Genomic DNA, 16103 nt, shown 5'->3' with positions numbered 1-16103 from the left:
ATGCTCTGTAAGGGCCCATTCACACCAGGGCTCTCTGATAATCGCACGGTTCCCTGCGATTAACACATATTACTGCACAACACACCTACTGTGTGTTAACAGTGCGGGAGGTGCGTTGCCATTCATTTGAATGGCACCCCAAATGTGGCTCCCGCCTGCAATGCGATTGACTGCGATGCAGCGCGCAGCACCGCAATACCACACTTTGCAGTTGAAAATAGTGCATGCCCAGGTGTGAACAGGCCCTAAGGGTCAACGCACACTTTACAATCTGATTGTACAATCAACTTTACATTTACCAAAACATTGTATTATGAATACCTACCTAATCTAGCCAATCAGGTAGGCCCTGGCACTACAATGTTGGTGGTTCTAAAGCAGAGTGTACAATCAGATTTGAACATGTGTGGAGAGTGTTAGATTTTCACTACTTGAGCAGATATACAGGGAGACTTCCTGTTTTCGGTGTCCGTGTTCTCTCTCTTCACCAATAGGCGAGCATACGTCCCTCCTACCAGTCCCTTTGTCAGGCGGCCAGGATTAATACAGATGCACCCCGAGATGTCCTATGGAGAAGGAGATGGATTTAGAAAGACAAGAGAACACAGCTGGCACATTCCCTTAGCTCAAATCTATACATATTACAACTATTGTGCTAGTGATCATTTAAAGAGCAACATATATTTTTTTTTATAGGGCATGTAAGGGTTAAACCCCAGTCATGTTTACATTTTGCAGTGTGTGTACCAATGAGGAAATTTCCGTTCACTTCCTATCCCAAAGACTAGGGATGCACCGACACTAGCATTTCACTATCGGGTACCGATATTTTTTTTCCGTTACTCGCCGATACCGAAAGTCCTATTCAGAAAGCCAGGAGGCGTCTAATGACTCACCACCTGGCTTCCTGATTAGCCGGGAAGCAGAGCAGCGTGTAAAGACTCGCCACCTGGCAAACCGATTAGCAGGGAAGCCGTCTCCATGCTCCATCACTAGGTGACGAGGGAGAATGGAGCCGGCTTCCCGGCCAATCAGAAAGCAGAGTTGGCCAGCTTTCGACCAATCCGGAAGCTGGGAAGCGTCATTACACGTTGCCCGGCTTCCTGTTTGGCCGGAAGCCGACTCCATGCTCTCTCGTCACAAGTAAGCAGAGAGCTGGCCTCCCGGCCAATCAGGAAGCCGGGTGGCGTGTAATGACGCACTGCCCGGCATTCTGATACCTGAAGTATCTGGCTAGGCATCGGAGCATTTGGGCAAGTACGAGTACTCAACCAAATACTCGGCATGGGCACTGATACCGATACTTGTATCGGTGCATCCCTACCAGAGACACAACAGAAAGTTTGGGGAAATCCCCTCTTAGGCTGGCCATACACAGTACAATAGATTTCTTTCGCCCAGCCTGCTGGCTGAACAAATATAATCTAATAGATTCCTCCATCTATGCTGTTCAGTGCTGTGGCTATTGTATTCTAAAAGCCAGTGCGGCCTTATAAAATCTAAATTGTACAGTCTCTGACCAATTTCCTTTAGATTTACCAAAACTTTATAATACAAGATCAAAACCAAACAATTCATTCAATTTGTATCAAATCAGGCAGGCCCTTGTATTACATAGGTAAAGGAGATTTGTCCAATCAGATTGTATAGTGCAGGGGTGGGCAACTTCGACCCTCCAGCTGTTGTGGAACTACGAGTCCCATGAGGCATTGCAAGACTGAAAGGTACAGGCGTGACTCCCAGAAGCAAAGGCCTGTTGAGATTTGTAGTTAAAGCACAGCTGGAGGGTCGGAATTGCCCAACCCTGGTATAGTGAATGCCCATGGTTAGACATAATGAGATCACAAAGATACAGTAACACTCCATCAGAGGGTGACACTGTTTTATTTTTTACAGTACTCCTAAAGCCAGTTTTTTACATTTTTATTTTGTCCAATGTTCTCGATCACACCGTGTCCATAGGGCTGTGGTTTTCTTGACACCACTGTACATGTATGGTGTGAATAGGGTACAGGGGGAACCACTGTTTTCTTTGTTTCCCAATCACACCTGACATGTACAGTGGTGTGCAGAAAAACACAGCTCAAAGGACATGGTGTGAACAAGCACCAAGGTTTGGGCAAAACCCCAGTCAGGTCTTTTTTAAGTCTGTGCCCCGTGGGGGAGAATTGTCTTCACTTCCTGCCAACACAACAGAAGATGAGGGGAAGAAATCCCCAAAATAGAAAGTAATTCCCAGAACAGGTGTCCCCATTGGGAAATTTACCCTCAGCTCCCAATCCAGTGACAACTGTAAAATTTTAGATTTCCCATCATTTTTCAGTCCCGATGACAATGATGGCAAGAACAAAAAAAAAAAAAAAAGAGAGGTTAAATCTCCCTAGCCAAGGCTACCGACAGTAATGATCCTGACAAGGGTTCTAACCCTTCCCTACTCTATTCAAAAATGAGAAAGGTTTTGGCTTTTGATGCACTTTAACATGGAATTGAAGCCAAAGTTATTTTTTCTTTTAGTTTGGGATAGTATAAGGGGGAGCTATAACCCATCAACTTTTTTTGCCATCTGCGTCGCACTTATTGTTTGATAGCCATAAAAGAATGTAAGAGGAAATCCCCGGTGGTCAGCAGAGTCACCAGAGCTAGTGTCCCCATTGGAAGATTTCCCATCTATTCCTGTTCTGATGACAACCTAAAAATTTGGGATTTTCTTTCACATTCACTGATGATGATCACCAGGACAAACAGTGAGGTTGAATCTCCCTAACAGGGACACAGACAGCAAAATAAAACCTGGCAGGGGTTTTAATCCCTCTCCACTCCAATGCAAAAAAAAAGAAGAAGTTTTGGATTCAGTTGCACTTTAATGGTTGTCAATTAGTACCGGAGGCTGGACTTAATAGAATAGCCAAGATGTGTGTACAATGAGGGCATCAGCTAATGCCTATGTAGACCTTGTAGAAAAAAAAAAGCTCCATTGGTATTGGATAATTCATTTTAGGGAGACCCATATTATTAGAATTTTCATTCTATCCATTGCAGTAACACTTTTGTGATCACTTTAAGCATTGGAAATTTGCAATAAATATTGGGGCCACATCCAAAAGTGATATTCCAGTGATAGGTGGAAACGGATGGGTTTAATCACCAACTGGCTTCTTCTACCTCCAAAATAGAGTTCTAACCATACTTCCTGAATCTGTTCCTGTTCACTGGTGATGAGCCTGGACTTGATGTGAACCCAGTTCATCCAGGCCCACTCAAAAAACATGACTGGACCCCCACCAACCCCCCCGCGGAGAGGCGCATTTCCCACCCCGCAGCTATTGGTCAGCTATTAGTCACAAAGCGGAGGAGAATGCCCCCACCGCAACTGATTGGGCCAGGAGGGGGGAGCAGGGGGGTCACAGTTTTGAGTGGACTTGGGCGATTTCAGTTGAACTGGGTTCACACCAAGCCTAGGCTCATCTCTACTGTTCACCTTTTTAGTGTTCCTGCCAATCTGAGTACTTCCACCTCTCCTGCTGTATTTGAATAATATAAAGTGAATGAAAGTGCACGCTGTTAAGAAGGACCTCCTTGTAACTGCCACAATAGGTCCACAGATCAGTGGAAATATCTCACTTCAAGGAACCCAATCCAGGGGTATGCAACCTCGGCACTCTAGCTGTTGTGAAACTACAAGTCCCATGAGGCAATGCAATATTGACACAGCCACAGGCATGACTTTAATGGCAGAGGCGGGATGTGACGAGTAGTTTCACCACAGCTAGAGTGCCGAAGTTGCCTACAAAAAATCTGTTAGGTTGCTCAATTTCAACCATCTAGCAAAATAAAAATGTTGGTTTTGGTGGCCATTAAACACTGATAATGCATTTTTTTGGTCTTTCTCCCGAGATATGGCTGTAAGTGTGCATGGCCAAATATCTGGTATGACAAAAGCGGCTAAATCCCAAAAAAACAAACAACAAAAATAAAAGATGTCTGCCAAGTGCCAACCTTGATGAAAAAGCGGAGTTCTGATGGGACAATAAAGACGTCTGGTGTGACTGGCATCATAGCAAAGTTATACATGGCTTCAAAATCAATGTTTATCTCCTCATTTGGTGGGTACAAAGGATAGTAACTAGGAAACAAAGAGTTGTACGTTATTTCAATACATTTGGTGTACTTTGATCAAAATAACATTACTGTAAATTCAGAGTAAACAAACACTAAGCCAATGATCCACATTCCTTGACTTTATCCTGTAAAACCTATGTATAGTACGTCATCCACCATCTCTGAGGGCTTACATATGCACAATAGGAGATCTAATTCTATTATCACTACTTAGCTAACAACACAGACAACTGGACAATCACTGAAGAGCTGCATGAATAACAATTGCAGTCTGCGTCTGAGTGGCCGGTGCTGCTTTGCATTTCAGCATTGTTATCTTTTGAAGTTGGTATCTACTTCCACAGTCTGTATTCCTAATTAGAAGGACCTCTGCTCTACCCCCTGCTATGTCAACTCGTCGATTGCAACAAAACAGTCTCCAGTTCTCATACACACAAGCAAAGTTATATTTGAAAAATCCATGGCAGATTTCTCCATGCATGCTAACAGTGTGAATGAACAAACCTCCTGCTGTCAGAATACCCAAACAGTGCTTGCAGATAATTGGCTGAGGAACCATTCAACAAACAAATTTCCAGCATGTACCTTTGGCAAAGCTCAATCTAATGATCGACTTTTGATGATGGGATAGGGCCGTACACTAATTCAGTATTGGGCAATTCCCGATGAACTGGCTGAAATTTGCTCGATGTGTACCCAGCTTTACACAATTCAGCTGCAGGTCCTCTCTGTAGCTGCTGAAGATTCAGATCACTGTGATTCATTTTTTTTTCTTCTTAATTCCTCTATAGGTTGAACTAGCTGGACATGTGTCTTTTTTCAACCTGACTATGTAACCAGGAAATGGGAACAAAATGTTACTGATTGGCTGTTTAGAACTCGTGACCTCCATTCGCTCCACATACAGCCAGAACCGGCAGCAGTATCAGGCCGGGATTGAACATTAGCGGGGTGCTGAACACCGATTGTGGCCTAATATTTAGCACTACAAGGGGTTTGCGACTAAAGACTTTAGGTGCTCCTTAAAGTAAACCCATCATGAAAGAAACACGAAGGCTGCTACAGCGGAGTCTCCTCCTGAAAATGCTAGTGGTCTGTCTGTTATGTTGACCCTTTTGTTTTAACAGTTAGCCTATGCAGACCAGGAGTTCTGAACTTCCTGACCTGCATACTTTTCCTGGCTCACTGACTCAGTATTGAAGCAAGTGGATTTACATAACAGCCAAGTGGCTAGCAGTTTTAGAAGGTAGTCCTCAAAAGGCAGCCCCCAGATTTCTCTCAAGACAGGTTCACTTTAAGCTGTTACATGCCGTCACAGCCCCCCGCCCTTAGCACCTCTGTGCCTAAAGCATCCCACAAACATGAAGAGACAGTTGTCAAATCCAACTCTTTTCGGCATGATCAGATGGCAGTCTTACGTAGGAAGGCAATCACCTCACCGTCATTTTCCAGCAGGGGGGTTACGGATGTTAGAGCTGACCTTGTAAGTATATCAATGCTCTCCAGAACCAATTTGGATCTGCACAGAGACTGTTTCTGTTCTGTTGTTTCCTTTCACCATCATCTTAGTGTACAGAACAACTGAATGACGCTTGTCTTCAAGGTACCCATACGAGAGGACATCAGATCATCTCACCAAGAACCATTAGACTTCCCAATAATCTTTCTATCTAATGCAACATCAACTGAAAATGCACAATGAGAAAACTGCCATTGAGCCATACAAGGGGTGTTGGCTTATCATTGCGGACCATAAATGGCCCCAACCTGCCTGGATCATGTCAAATATACAACAAGCTTTACCTTCTCTGATTTAGGATTTGTCTGAGAATTCGACTGAAGCGATCTGGAGCACCCGCTGTCCCACTAGGGGTAATTCAAGATATAAAATATACAAGACATGTTAATATGATAATATAAGACCTGCAATACACACACACTGTCACCCCTGTCAAGTACATTTACACTATTCTGCATAAAAATTCTATACAATAGTGGGAATTTACTATAACTGGAGCAGACAGAATCTGGAGCAGCTGTGCATAGTAACCAATCAGCTTCTCACTTCAGCTTTGAAAATGAAAGATAGAAGCTGATTGGGTTACCATGCACATCTGCTCCTCATTCTGCCTGCTTCAGTTTTGGTAAATCCCCCCCAATAAGTTTAACAGCACAAGTTTAACATAGAATGAAAATACAATAGACCAAACTCATCCAAACTGATAAAGGAGCTATACTGTATCATGCAGCAAAACACCAAATCTGAAAAGTCTCCGATAGAAACTACAATCCCGAGTTTCAATGACTGCATACTAGTTCTTGGGCAGAAACTTCCCTAACAATGAAGCTTAATGGCTTCAGCTTCACTGCCCTGGAAGCCATGTAGTGCATCTGAATCAGGAATAGCTGCTTACATCAGAGGGTTCGGGGATGAGGTGTCAATGTGTTTGCCCCCCTAAAAAAAGTATTTTATTTTTATTATTAAATGCAGCATCTACTGGACTGACTTTGCAATCCATATTAGCAGTAGGTGAAAAAATAATTGATTGTTAGACATTCAGTCATAACATATTTAACTTACATCACATGCCAACACAACCTGAAAAGGCACAAGATGTAACTGACAGACCGAAGCACAAAAGCGGGTGGGGGTAATGGAAAGGCGCTAGCAGTTAATTGGCTGCTAGCTCCGTTCAGCTGACAATTTTCCAGCTGACTACTTTGATCAGCTGATCAAGGGATACCGTGCGGAATGGTGCTGACAGCAGCACCCAAACAGCAAATTTTGTTTGGTTCTTGATGACAATTGAAGCTTGTATACCCGGCTTTAGTAAATTCCCCTCAATGTGTACAGACACTTCACTTTATAATTCCGCAGTTTCCATATATTTTGGTGCTCGAGTCTTTGTATAGCCACGATTGTCTCTTTTTAACGATGCACCTCTGCTTCTCCGTGTGGGGTTGTGGCAGATGAGTATGTGTTTTTATAGTTTGTGCATTATGTCTCCAATGTCTTTAAAACTTTACAATAAAATTGCTTTATAAAATAAAGTAAATAATAATAAATACGCAGTTCACAAGTAGTACAACCCATCACGTCACAGATAAAGCAAATAAACTGTCAAAGGTGTATCACACACATGTATATTTTACCTAACTATAGGAACACCTGGCGCGACAAAGGGAATTCTACAAAGCAGAACTTGTCAGTAATAAACAAATTATATCTAACTGACTTATGCAAATCAGTGAGAGACACTGCTTTACTCCAACCGAATACAGATAGAACGTACGTAGAACATACATCTACTCTTCATTATTAGGAATATTCTATGTGATTGCTGCAAATTATGTGCAAAAATGCTTTTATGCACTTACAATTTTTTTTTTGTACTTACAATCTGAAAAGTCTCCGATAGAAACTACAATCCCGAGTTTCAATGACTGCATACGGTACTAGTTCTTAGGCAGAAACTTCCCTACATTTTACAGATGGATGCGTCACGATTCAATACTACTTGTTAACATCAGCCAGGGTAGTGAAAAATGTACCAGTGACAACAGGTTCGGATTTACTCTCTCTGCTGCCCCAATGCCAGGTTCCTCAGTATGGAACTGCCCCTGTATGCAGGCTGCGTCGGCAACATCGCCAAGATCACTTGTTCAAAACAAGCAGCGGCTTCCCCGCTGAACACTTAGCCCTGCTTGCCCAAAGCAGGGCTAAATGTAGAAAACAACTACCTGCCCGGTGCCCAGAACTGTATGTCCCAGCCCATCAGATTTACAATCAGGGAGCCAACATTTTTGGGAGGAGAGGTCAGAATTGGCACCTAGAATACCAGAACTACGATCAATACTACAATTAAATAGAACAGAAGTTTTATTTCTATACAGTAGGGGGAAGAGTTGGAACCTTTGTCAGGTTTTGTTGCCATTTGTGTCCCCCTAGAAGAGGATTCCCATCACATCCTGCTGTGTCACCACAGCAGCAACCTGCCTTGAATACTGGCACGATAACTCTGGCTGATTTCTTTTTCCACATATCTCCTTCCACAGATTTGTTTGCATTGCTATGGGAGTCCACCAAACACGTTCATACATTGTCTAAGGGGGGTCTTTTGGCCCCTGAAACACGTTGACTGTCTGTTATTGGTTTTATTTCAGGCAGCAAAAATCTAACAGAGGTTCTAGCCCTTCCCCATTCTATTCAAAACGATTGTAACTGAAGCCAAAACTTTATTTTTACATTTTGGAGAGAGTTGAGAGAGAGAAAGATTAGGTCACCAGTCAGGATTTTACTTCTGTCTGTATCCCTATTAGTGAGATTCATCCTCTATTTGTCCTGGTGACTCATCACTAAATGTAAAAACAAAAATTTTGGATTATCACCAGAACAGGAATAGATGGGAAATCTTCCAATGGGGACACTAGTTCTGGTGACTCTGCTGACCACCAGATATTGTCCACACCTTGGAGGGATTTCAGACAAGGAGGGAAATGTTAACAAAAGGGACAAAGATGGCACAAAGGCTGACAGGGGTTAAAACCCTCTTATAATATACAAAAAAAGTTTTGCTTCAGTTCTACTTTAAAGCCAATTTCCACCTTTGCAGAGGTATGGTTAAAAAAACATATGCACAGCACATGAAAGAGGCATATGCAGCTGCTGTGTAAGAACCGACAAACCAACTTTTTTTTTTATCAACTGACTTACTTTACACAAATTACACAAACTTACTTTCCTCTTCATATTCTCATACACCCCCCCCCCCCCCAGTGTATTGTCTGTAAAGGCAGAGCTGTTGTTTACGGATCATGTTATAATGAACAACAGGGAGGGGGGAATCCTAATTACCACCCGACCCTGGTGTCTGACTGATTTTCCTGTGGAGAAAATTTGGAATTTTTAGGCTTAAGGCCTAATAAAAGGTTCATTGAAAAAAAATGGAAAGCTTAAAATGTGGGTCATGAAAATGTGCACATATATACATCATCACTGCACCTCTTCAATACCACAATAAATGCTAATCGCATACAAAAGGTGGAAATAGACTTTAAGGCCCAAACAGCTCTCCTCATGCCCTCCTCATGCTCATGCCCAGTATGTTGGAACTTTACCTGCTTATTTCTTCTGCACCCATATGAAAAAGCAAGTCAGTGGATGTGAATCCAATTGCTACACCATTTACAGATATTGTGGAGGGATCTGCCACAAAATGGACTCTCTAAAAGCAAAAAAGAAATGTGTCAATGTTTATACAGTATGTATTGTGTGTTCCTTATGTTTTACACATAAAATTAGACCGAAAAAACAAACAAAAAAAGAGAACACAATAGAGAAAGTATCGCACATTGTTGACATTAGATGTTCTTCAGCTGCACTACAACAGTTATTTCATGTTACACTGTGTTGTGATGAAGTTTAACCCATTTCTACAGCATGGCCACATGACGACACAAATGTAACATCCTTTTCTGCAGAGTTTGTGGTCGTGCTGATAGTCTAGAGCTTTTGTTTGAATCTGTAAGCGTCAGCCACAAAGACCATGGTGAATGCAGTGAGCTACCATCTAAAACTTGTCTACTCATTTCTGAAGTCAGTCAAAGCAGCTTGCAAGAGAATTAGAAACACAGAACTCATTTCAGATTAGATGCAATGATTTGTATCACACGCACCATTCATAGCATCCAAATGTAATGGCTGTAATGAAATAATGACTAATAAAATAAATAGGCGTGTACCTATGTGCAAACAGACAAGTTATAATAATTCTAACCATGGCACACCTCTCCAGCTAAAATACTGGTGGATAGTCTGCACAAGAACCTACTTGCTTATCTTCTTTAGTTGTTTCATAGCAACTGAACGGAGGCTGAGGATAGATAGGATCATGATGAACGTCTCTGATAGAGGGGACAAAGACCAAATGAGATCCAGACCTGGTAAAATAAAAAAATAAAAATAAAAAACAAACATGACCCTTAAAGGATAAGTTCACCTTTTGCAAAAATGTAACAAATGCATAATAATTAATATATATATATATATAAAAAATATGCATTTCTTTAATATTTGCATTCATGCCTGGAAAGCATTGCAATTGTAATCACTCAATCGCAGCTGCAAAGCTCAAGCTTCTTCACATTCTCTCCCTGGCAGAGCTCGTTCTGAGGTATGGAGTTTCAGTTAGGAGAGATGGTGAATTTTTTTAAAGTCTACTTTGAAATGATTTTGCAGTGTAACTTACAGACGTGTCCCTTCAATGATCATTTTCAGGCATGATTTGAAGACCTCTTCAAACATCCCAGTCAGCTGCAAGGTCTAAAAAGAACAGATATTGGTACATCTTCATTCAAACTCTCTGGACCTGTTTGTTCTATAGAAGTATACAGACAATTCCTTACATCTTCCTCATGCAGACTTTCTTGACTAGTTTGCTCTATACAAGTGTACTTACAATTTCCATACAGGAAAAAATGAATTATCAAAAACTGTACTGCACTTTTAAAAGTTCTATAGCAATGGATTGCTTTACATAAACATGTGCATACACTATTCTTAATGCTAAACTGTAGAATATCCAGAGATGTGCCTATACCATAATGTCAATGTTTCCTAAACTTTGCTCAACTAGGTGTCACACTCACCATCTCTGCCATGTCCAAGTACCACTTGTACCATATATGTGTCCAACACCTACACTGCAAGCACTGAAATGTCCATGGGGAGACATACAAACTGGTTTATCATGCTCCTCAAATTATCTGCCACTAGTGCTGCCACTGGGCTATGTAATCTTGTCCTCAATGCAGAAATCCAGAGTGCATCAGTGATGGCAATTCCCATCAGTGGTGCACAACTCACTTTTTAGCAAGTCAACATAGCAACATAACCCATTCCAAATAGCCAAAATGATGCTCAGACATTGATTGGGCTGTTTGGGTGCTGCATGCGAATCAGATACAGTTGGGAGAATTTATCAAGACTGGAGCAGACAAAATCTAGAGCAGATTTGCAATGCAACCAATCAGCTTCTCTGTCTCATTTTCAAATCTTACCTAAGCAAACTTAAGAGAGATGCGGATTGGTTGCCATGGGCAACTGCACCAGATTCTGACTGCTCCAGTTTTGATAAATTCCCCCCAGTGTATAGGGTATTGTTCATAGAAATTTCTAGCTTGTCACATGGGCAGCAGCCCATGTGACAAGCCCATCTCAACACTACAAATATTGTGCAGATATCTACTATCCAGGGGTATCCTTAGATTGTAACTAGCTCTTATTCACTGACATCTGTGCTGGTAGCCCCTGGTCAATACACCTCAGCTGACAATGCAGGTTATCTTCTTCCATTTAGTTGCAATAAAGAAACCACAAAGAACCCTGAAGTTTCAAGTTCTTCTCATACCATCTGAAAAGAGAGGGTATACCCCCTCACAAATTCACACCAATTATTGTCTATAAAGGGGAACTTGAAGCCAGTGTACTAAAGCATAAAGTAACGTGAAAAAATGCAGTAAACCACAATTGAAAATACTTTTTACTGAATGATAATTCATAGGGACCTTTACATCATCCTGTATATTAGAATTCATTGTTATCCAGTTTATTAGGAAGGAACTTAACGGGCATGAGAACAATATAATTTGGTTACCTCAATCTGCTCGTGCTTTGCATCCAAAAAGGGACCAAGCTAAAATAAATGAATAATAACACAGCATAAGATTCTACATAGATAATTATTTATATCTGAGAGATTGTGTACTTATGTTCATGTAAGTGCATGATCTAACCAGTATGCAGACATCAGGTCGGTCTCTGTTAATCACATCAACCAGATCCTTGAGGGCGTCATAAGCAATGGTATCTGATGTGGTAAAAGGGCCACAGGCTGTAATTATCATCTGTGGGTGACTCTCTGAAAGACAGAAAAATAATATAGATCTGAGCAAAGGATGGCTACTGGTTTTCAGCCATTTGGATTTTCCTTTTAAATTAGAAACATGATTATAAAGAAAGGCTGTTTCGGGAAGTACAAGGTAGGACATTTTTAATACATTTTCCCACTTCCAGCCAGGAACTCAAAACAAAGGAAACCTGAATAAAAGAATATCCACTGGCTACAAACCTTTTAAACTTTGTGGCATCAGTAAATCATATTTGTTGCAGTTTATCATTTAGATGACACCTGTACAAGCCGGATCTTGAAGATCTATTCTCATACCAGGTGTTTGACTTGCAGGGACAAGAGAGGGTCATAGTTATCTAAAGATGCTTGTTGCCTGGAGCCCTTTGGTTCTCTAGTGACCTTTATAACCCTCTACTATACATTTCTGTTAATGTTATAGCTAATACATCCATGACCACACATTCTCTACCCGAATAGTATAGATGCCAGATCTATATCAACACATTCACTCACCACACCCACCAGGGTGCACTGGTTATCAAATTCAAAGTTGATATGGAAACAGAACTGAAGAGAACCTAAACCTTTTCATCCCACTATAAAAATTATTATAAAAATGTATAATGTATAAATATACATTATATACCTTTTTTTTGTTCAAAGATTATTATTGAATTTTCATTAGTAGAACAGTTAAACAATCTTGATCAAGGCATAAAAATAGGTTGCATGAAGGCCAAGAATATTTAAACACAGGATATATTGACATGGGCTATCTCTATATATCTATTATTTAATAGACATAATAAATACAGTAATCCAATAAGCTTTGGTGGCCCCTTTTATCACCTCCAATGGGAGTACATAGAGAAAAAGAGACTAAGGATTGAGGCACTTGGCAACCCAGGCAACTAAACAACAAAAAGAGAGAGAAGAGAAGGATGAAAAGTGAGCAAAGAAGTGGTAAAAAGAGGGGAAGGAGGAGAAGGGTCGATCCCAGGATTACCCAATCCCCCCCATTAGATCAGGTAGAGGTCAGGTTGGAAAACAAAAAAAAGAGAAAATTAGGAGGTGCAGAAGACGGGTGTTGAAAGATGGTGGCTGAAAGAAAAAAAAAAAACCTATGGCCCCAAATTTATAAGCATTTTTAAAATCTATTAAAACAGTTTTGGAGCTGCCAATTTCTCAAATTGTGATGTAACGAGCACAGGGCTTCAATTTCTATTCAGGCTTGCCTGCATGTACAGCATGTGAGCGTCACTGCATATAATGGGAAGTTATGCTAGAGCAATATCCAAACCATTTCCCTATGCTTAGTGGCTCATAGCTGTACAATAATGGCTGACAAACCAGCAATAGATCATAAAGATAATACAAGGATTCAAGTTTAATGGAATATGCGCCGCATATCATTCAGCTTGGAGGAATATTGTTGGATCTCAGAGAGGTCCTTCTGCTGGGGACAGAGCTGGGAAGAAATTAAGTATTGCAATGAGTACTGCTCTTTTTATTCTTAAACAAAGAGTGCAATTAAAGTCATATTTCCGATTCAAGGCCAGCTTTAGACCATCTTTGATGCCATAAAAAGTGGGCTGCTGTCTACAAACGTTAAAGCACAAAATGACAGACTCCTCCTCCTATGGCTATTCACCTATAGATTTTCAATCCACGGATACTTCCCACTGCACAAAGCAATCTTCCACATACAACCAGTATGAGTTCTTCCAGATAATGGCAGATCTCACAATTGAAAGGCTTTGTAAACATTATAGTCACTTTTACAGACTATGGATGCTCGTAGGTTCCATGGGGAAATTGTACACCATGCTCCTAAACAGAAATGTTCACCAAGTTTAGTCAACAGAGAAGGGAAGGGTCCTGATGGATACCATTGGTACCCTTTACTATGGGAGTAGTTGGGGCTGGTTTTCTAATCTGCCGAGTTGATTCTCCCAAAAGTAATCAGTTGGTAGTCATGTGTGGAAATCATAGATAAGGTATTGTTGCTCGGTCAGGCCATTTACTGTTTTATCAATTCCATAGTTGGCTTTCTTCACTTCCTGTGTGCTTTCCTTATTCATTATCTCAGAGAATGGTTGTATATGGTCCCAAATAGTTTAATTTGACTGCTGTCTTTGTGTGTAGCTGTATAGGTGTTGATTTAATCAGAACACAGAATACCAAGCTTTTATCAACACCATTCTCATTATCAAACAATGCTTATAGAAGAAACACTGTAGCTGCCATTTAGGACTTTTTGTTTTTTGCAACCCTAATCTAATTATTCTGACTGATTTACAAGAGTTTGCCTTCTGGCATACATAAATTTCGCTTCACAACTGTTTACCGACATATGGCATTTCTAAGCGCTACTGTAATTTACATTGCACATCCACTGTGTTCATTTACACAAAATTGAGTGCCTTTCCAGTTCCTTTCTATGACAGGTTACTATGATCTGGTGAACGGCTGACGCACATCAATGGAATCCCATCAGTCTACAAAATTAGATCTAGCTTTATCTCAAAGGATCACCAGAAACATAAAAGTGATTTATCTCTATCTACTGGATTGTTTTACTTCCAATGTATAATGCCTCCGATGGGGGCACTTTTCAGCACAAAAAATGGGCTGAAAAACTCGGCTTATACTCGAGTATATACGGTAATCTACTAACTGTGATTCATGAACCTAGGAAACATTTCAGCTTCATCATATTTAAAAAGTATAATGCTGATACAACTATTATATTGTAATACTAAACGGAGGTCAATTTAATCACGCATTAGACATCTTTTTGTATTGTTTTCTACAGTCTTGCACATTACCTCTGTCCAGCAGTTTTAGAATTCACGTTCAGCCAGTATGCTGACTGGTTACAACTCTGTGTAAAGATACCAACTGTGCACACACACAAAAAAAAAAAAAAAAACTATGGATGTGTATTTATAAACAATTTACAAAGCTATCTCTCCTGTGAAATTGCATTGATATTTATTCTGTGCAAATGGAGGCAAAAACAAATGTTATTCGCATATTTTCTCTCCCAGGTTGAATGACACATTATGACCACGAGATGACGCTGAGGATTATAGGAAATCATTTTCTGTCCTATGCTCTATCTAGTGGTCATAATGTGGTATTTTCCGGATATGACATTTAACCTAAAAAGAAAATATGCTAATAACACAGAGCGAATGTACATGCAATATCGCAGGACCAATGGCTGTGTAAAATGGTTTTATAAATAGCTATGGTATGGAAGAAAATCTGTCGGAAGAATATGAGAAGATTCAAGTTAACAAAAGTGGTACTTTTTTAAACCCTAAGGGATTATTGTTTTAGTTTTGCTCAGAATTCAACTTTAAAGATCGAAGTTGGAGAATATTTCTAAACCACATGTGGGCCTGAGTTGGTAAGAAAATTATTCTGGAGAAAGTATGTGTAAATAGCTCTCACTGAGAGCAAAGTGTTGAGAAATCTGCCCATGCTAAGGCATGTATACACCTGTAAATACAGCATCTTCTGTGATAAAGTATGCATACATTTATTGTATTATCTATTATCTTAACAATTTAGTTTCTGGATAATATTCACAATAAGAATTTTTTTTCCTTTAGTGTTATCTGAAACAATTCTACCAAATTATGAAACTTAGTCTAAAGGCTCAGATTACTCCCTATTTTGTTTTGTCTATTCTCAGATTACATTTCTGTCTCTGCCTGAGAAGAGTAATCAGGTTTGGCACCTATTGTTATGGCTCTGTTATGTCTTCTCAGGTTGAATTCCCTGAGGATGTCGCACCTGTCTTGATTTGAATTTCTTTTTTGTGTATGAAATTGTCCCACACCCTACAATGAAAGTTGGTAGATTTAGAACTATTGTGGAACCTGGCCTTGGGGCGGGGCTACTTTACATTTTTTTTTTTTTACTGTTTTTTTTATCTTTATTTTTTATCACTTTTTATTCAATTATTTCTTTTTTTTTATTATTTAATTTTTTAATATTTTTATTTATCTTTTTTACTTTTTTATAATTTACGTTTTTATAGTTTTTATCTTATTATTGTTTATT

The 16103-nt window shown here is 40.1% G+C and overlaps 1 protein-coding gene across 2 annotated transcripts in view; it reads right to left on the bottom strand.

Moving 5' to 3' along the window:
* Positions 1-378: 378 nt before the first annotated feature.
* POLA2 (DNA polymerase alpha 2, accessory subunit) overlaps positions 379-16103 on the bottom strand; it is a 41148-nt gene continuing 25423 nt past the window's right edge. For both annotated transcript variants that reach the window (XM_018554301.1, XM_018554302.1), the window contains 8 exons: positions 11914-12038; positions 11775-11813; positions 10368-10441; positions 9951-10059; positions 9238-9344; positions 5923-5985; positions 3997-4123; positions 379-566 (listed from right to left, as the gene is read on the bottom strand). In XM_018554301.1, the coding sequence (XP_018409803.1) occupies positions 417-566; positions 3997-4123; positions 5923-5985; positions 9238-9344; positions 9951-10059; positions 10368-10441; positions 11775-11813; positions 11914-12038 (794 nt within the window). In that variant the 3' untranslated portion in view covers positions 379-416. The remainder of the gene's footprint in view (positions 567-3996; positions 4124-5922; positions 5986-9237; positions 9345-9950; positions 10060-10367; positions 10442-11774; positions 11814-11913; positions 12039-16103) is intronic.

Source organism: Nanorana parkeri, unplaced genomic scaffold, assembly GCF_000935625.1.
Source record: "Nanorana parkeri isolate BGI_ZX_2015 unplaced genomic scaffold, ASM93562v1 scaffold153, whole genome shotgun sequence".
Taxonomy (NCBI): Eukaryota; Metazoa; Chordata; class Amphibia; order Anura; family Dicroglossidae; genus Nanorana; species Nanorana parkeri.
This window is presented reverse-complemented; position numbering and strand designations above follow the sequence as displayed.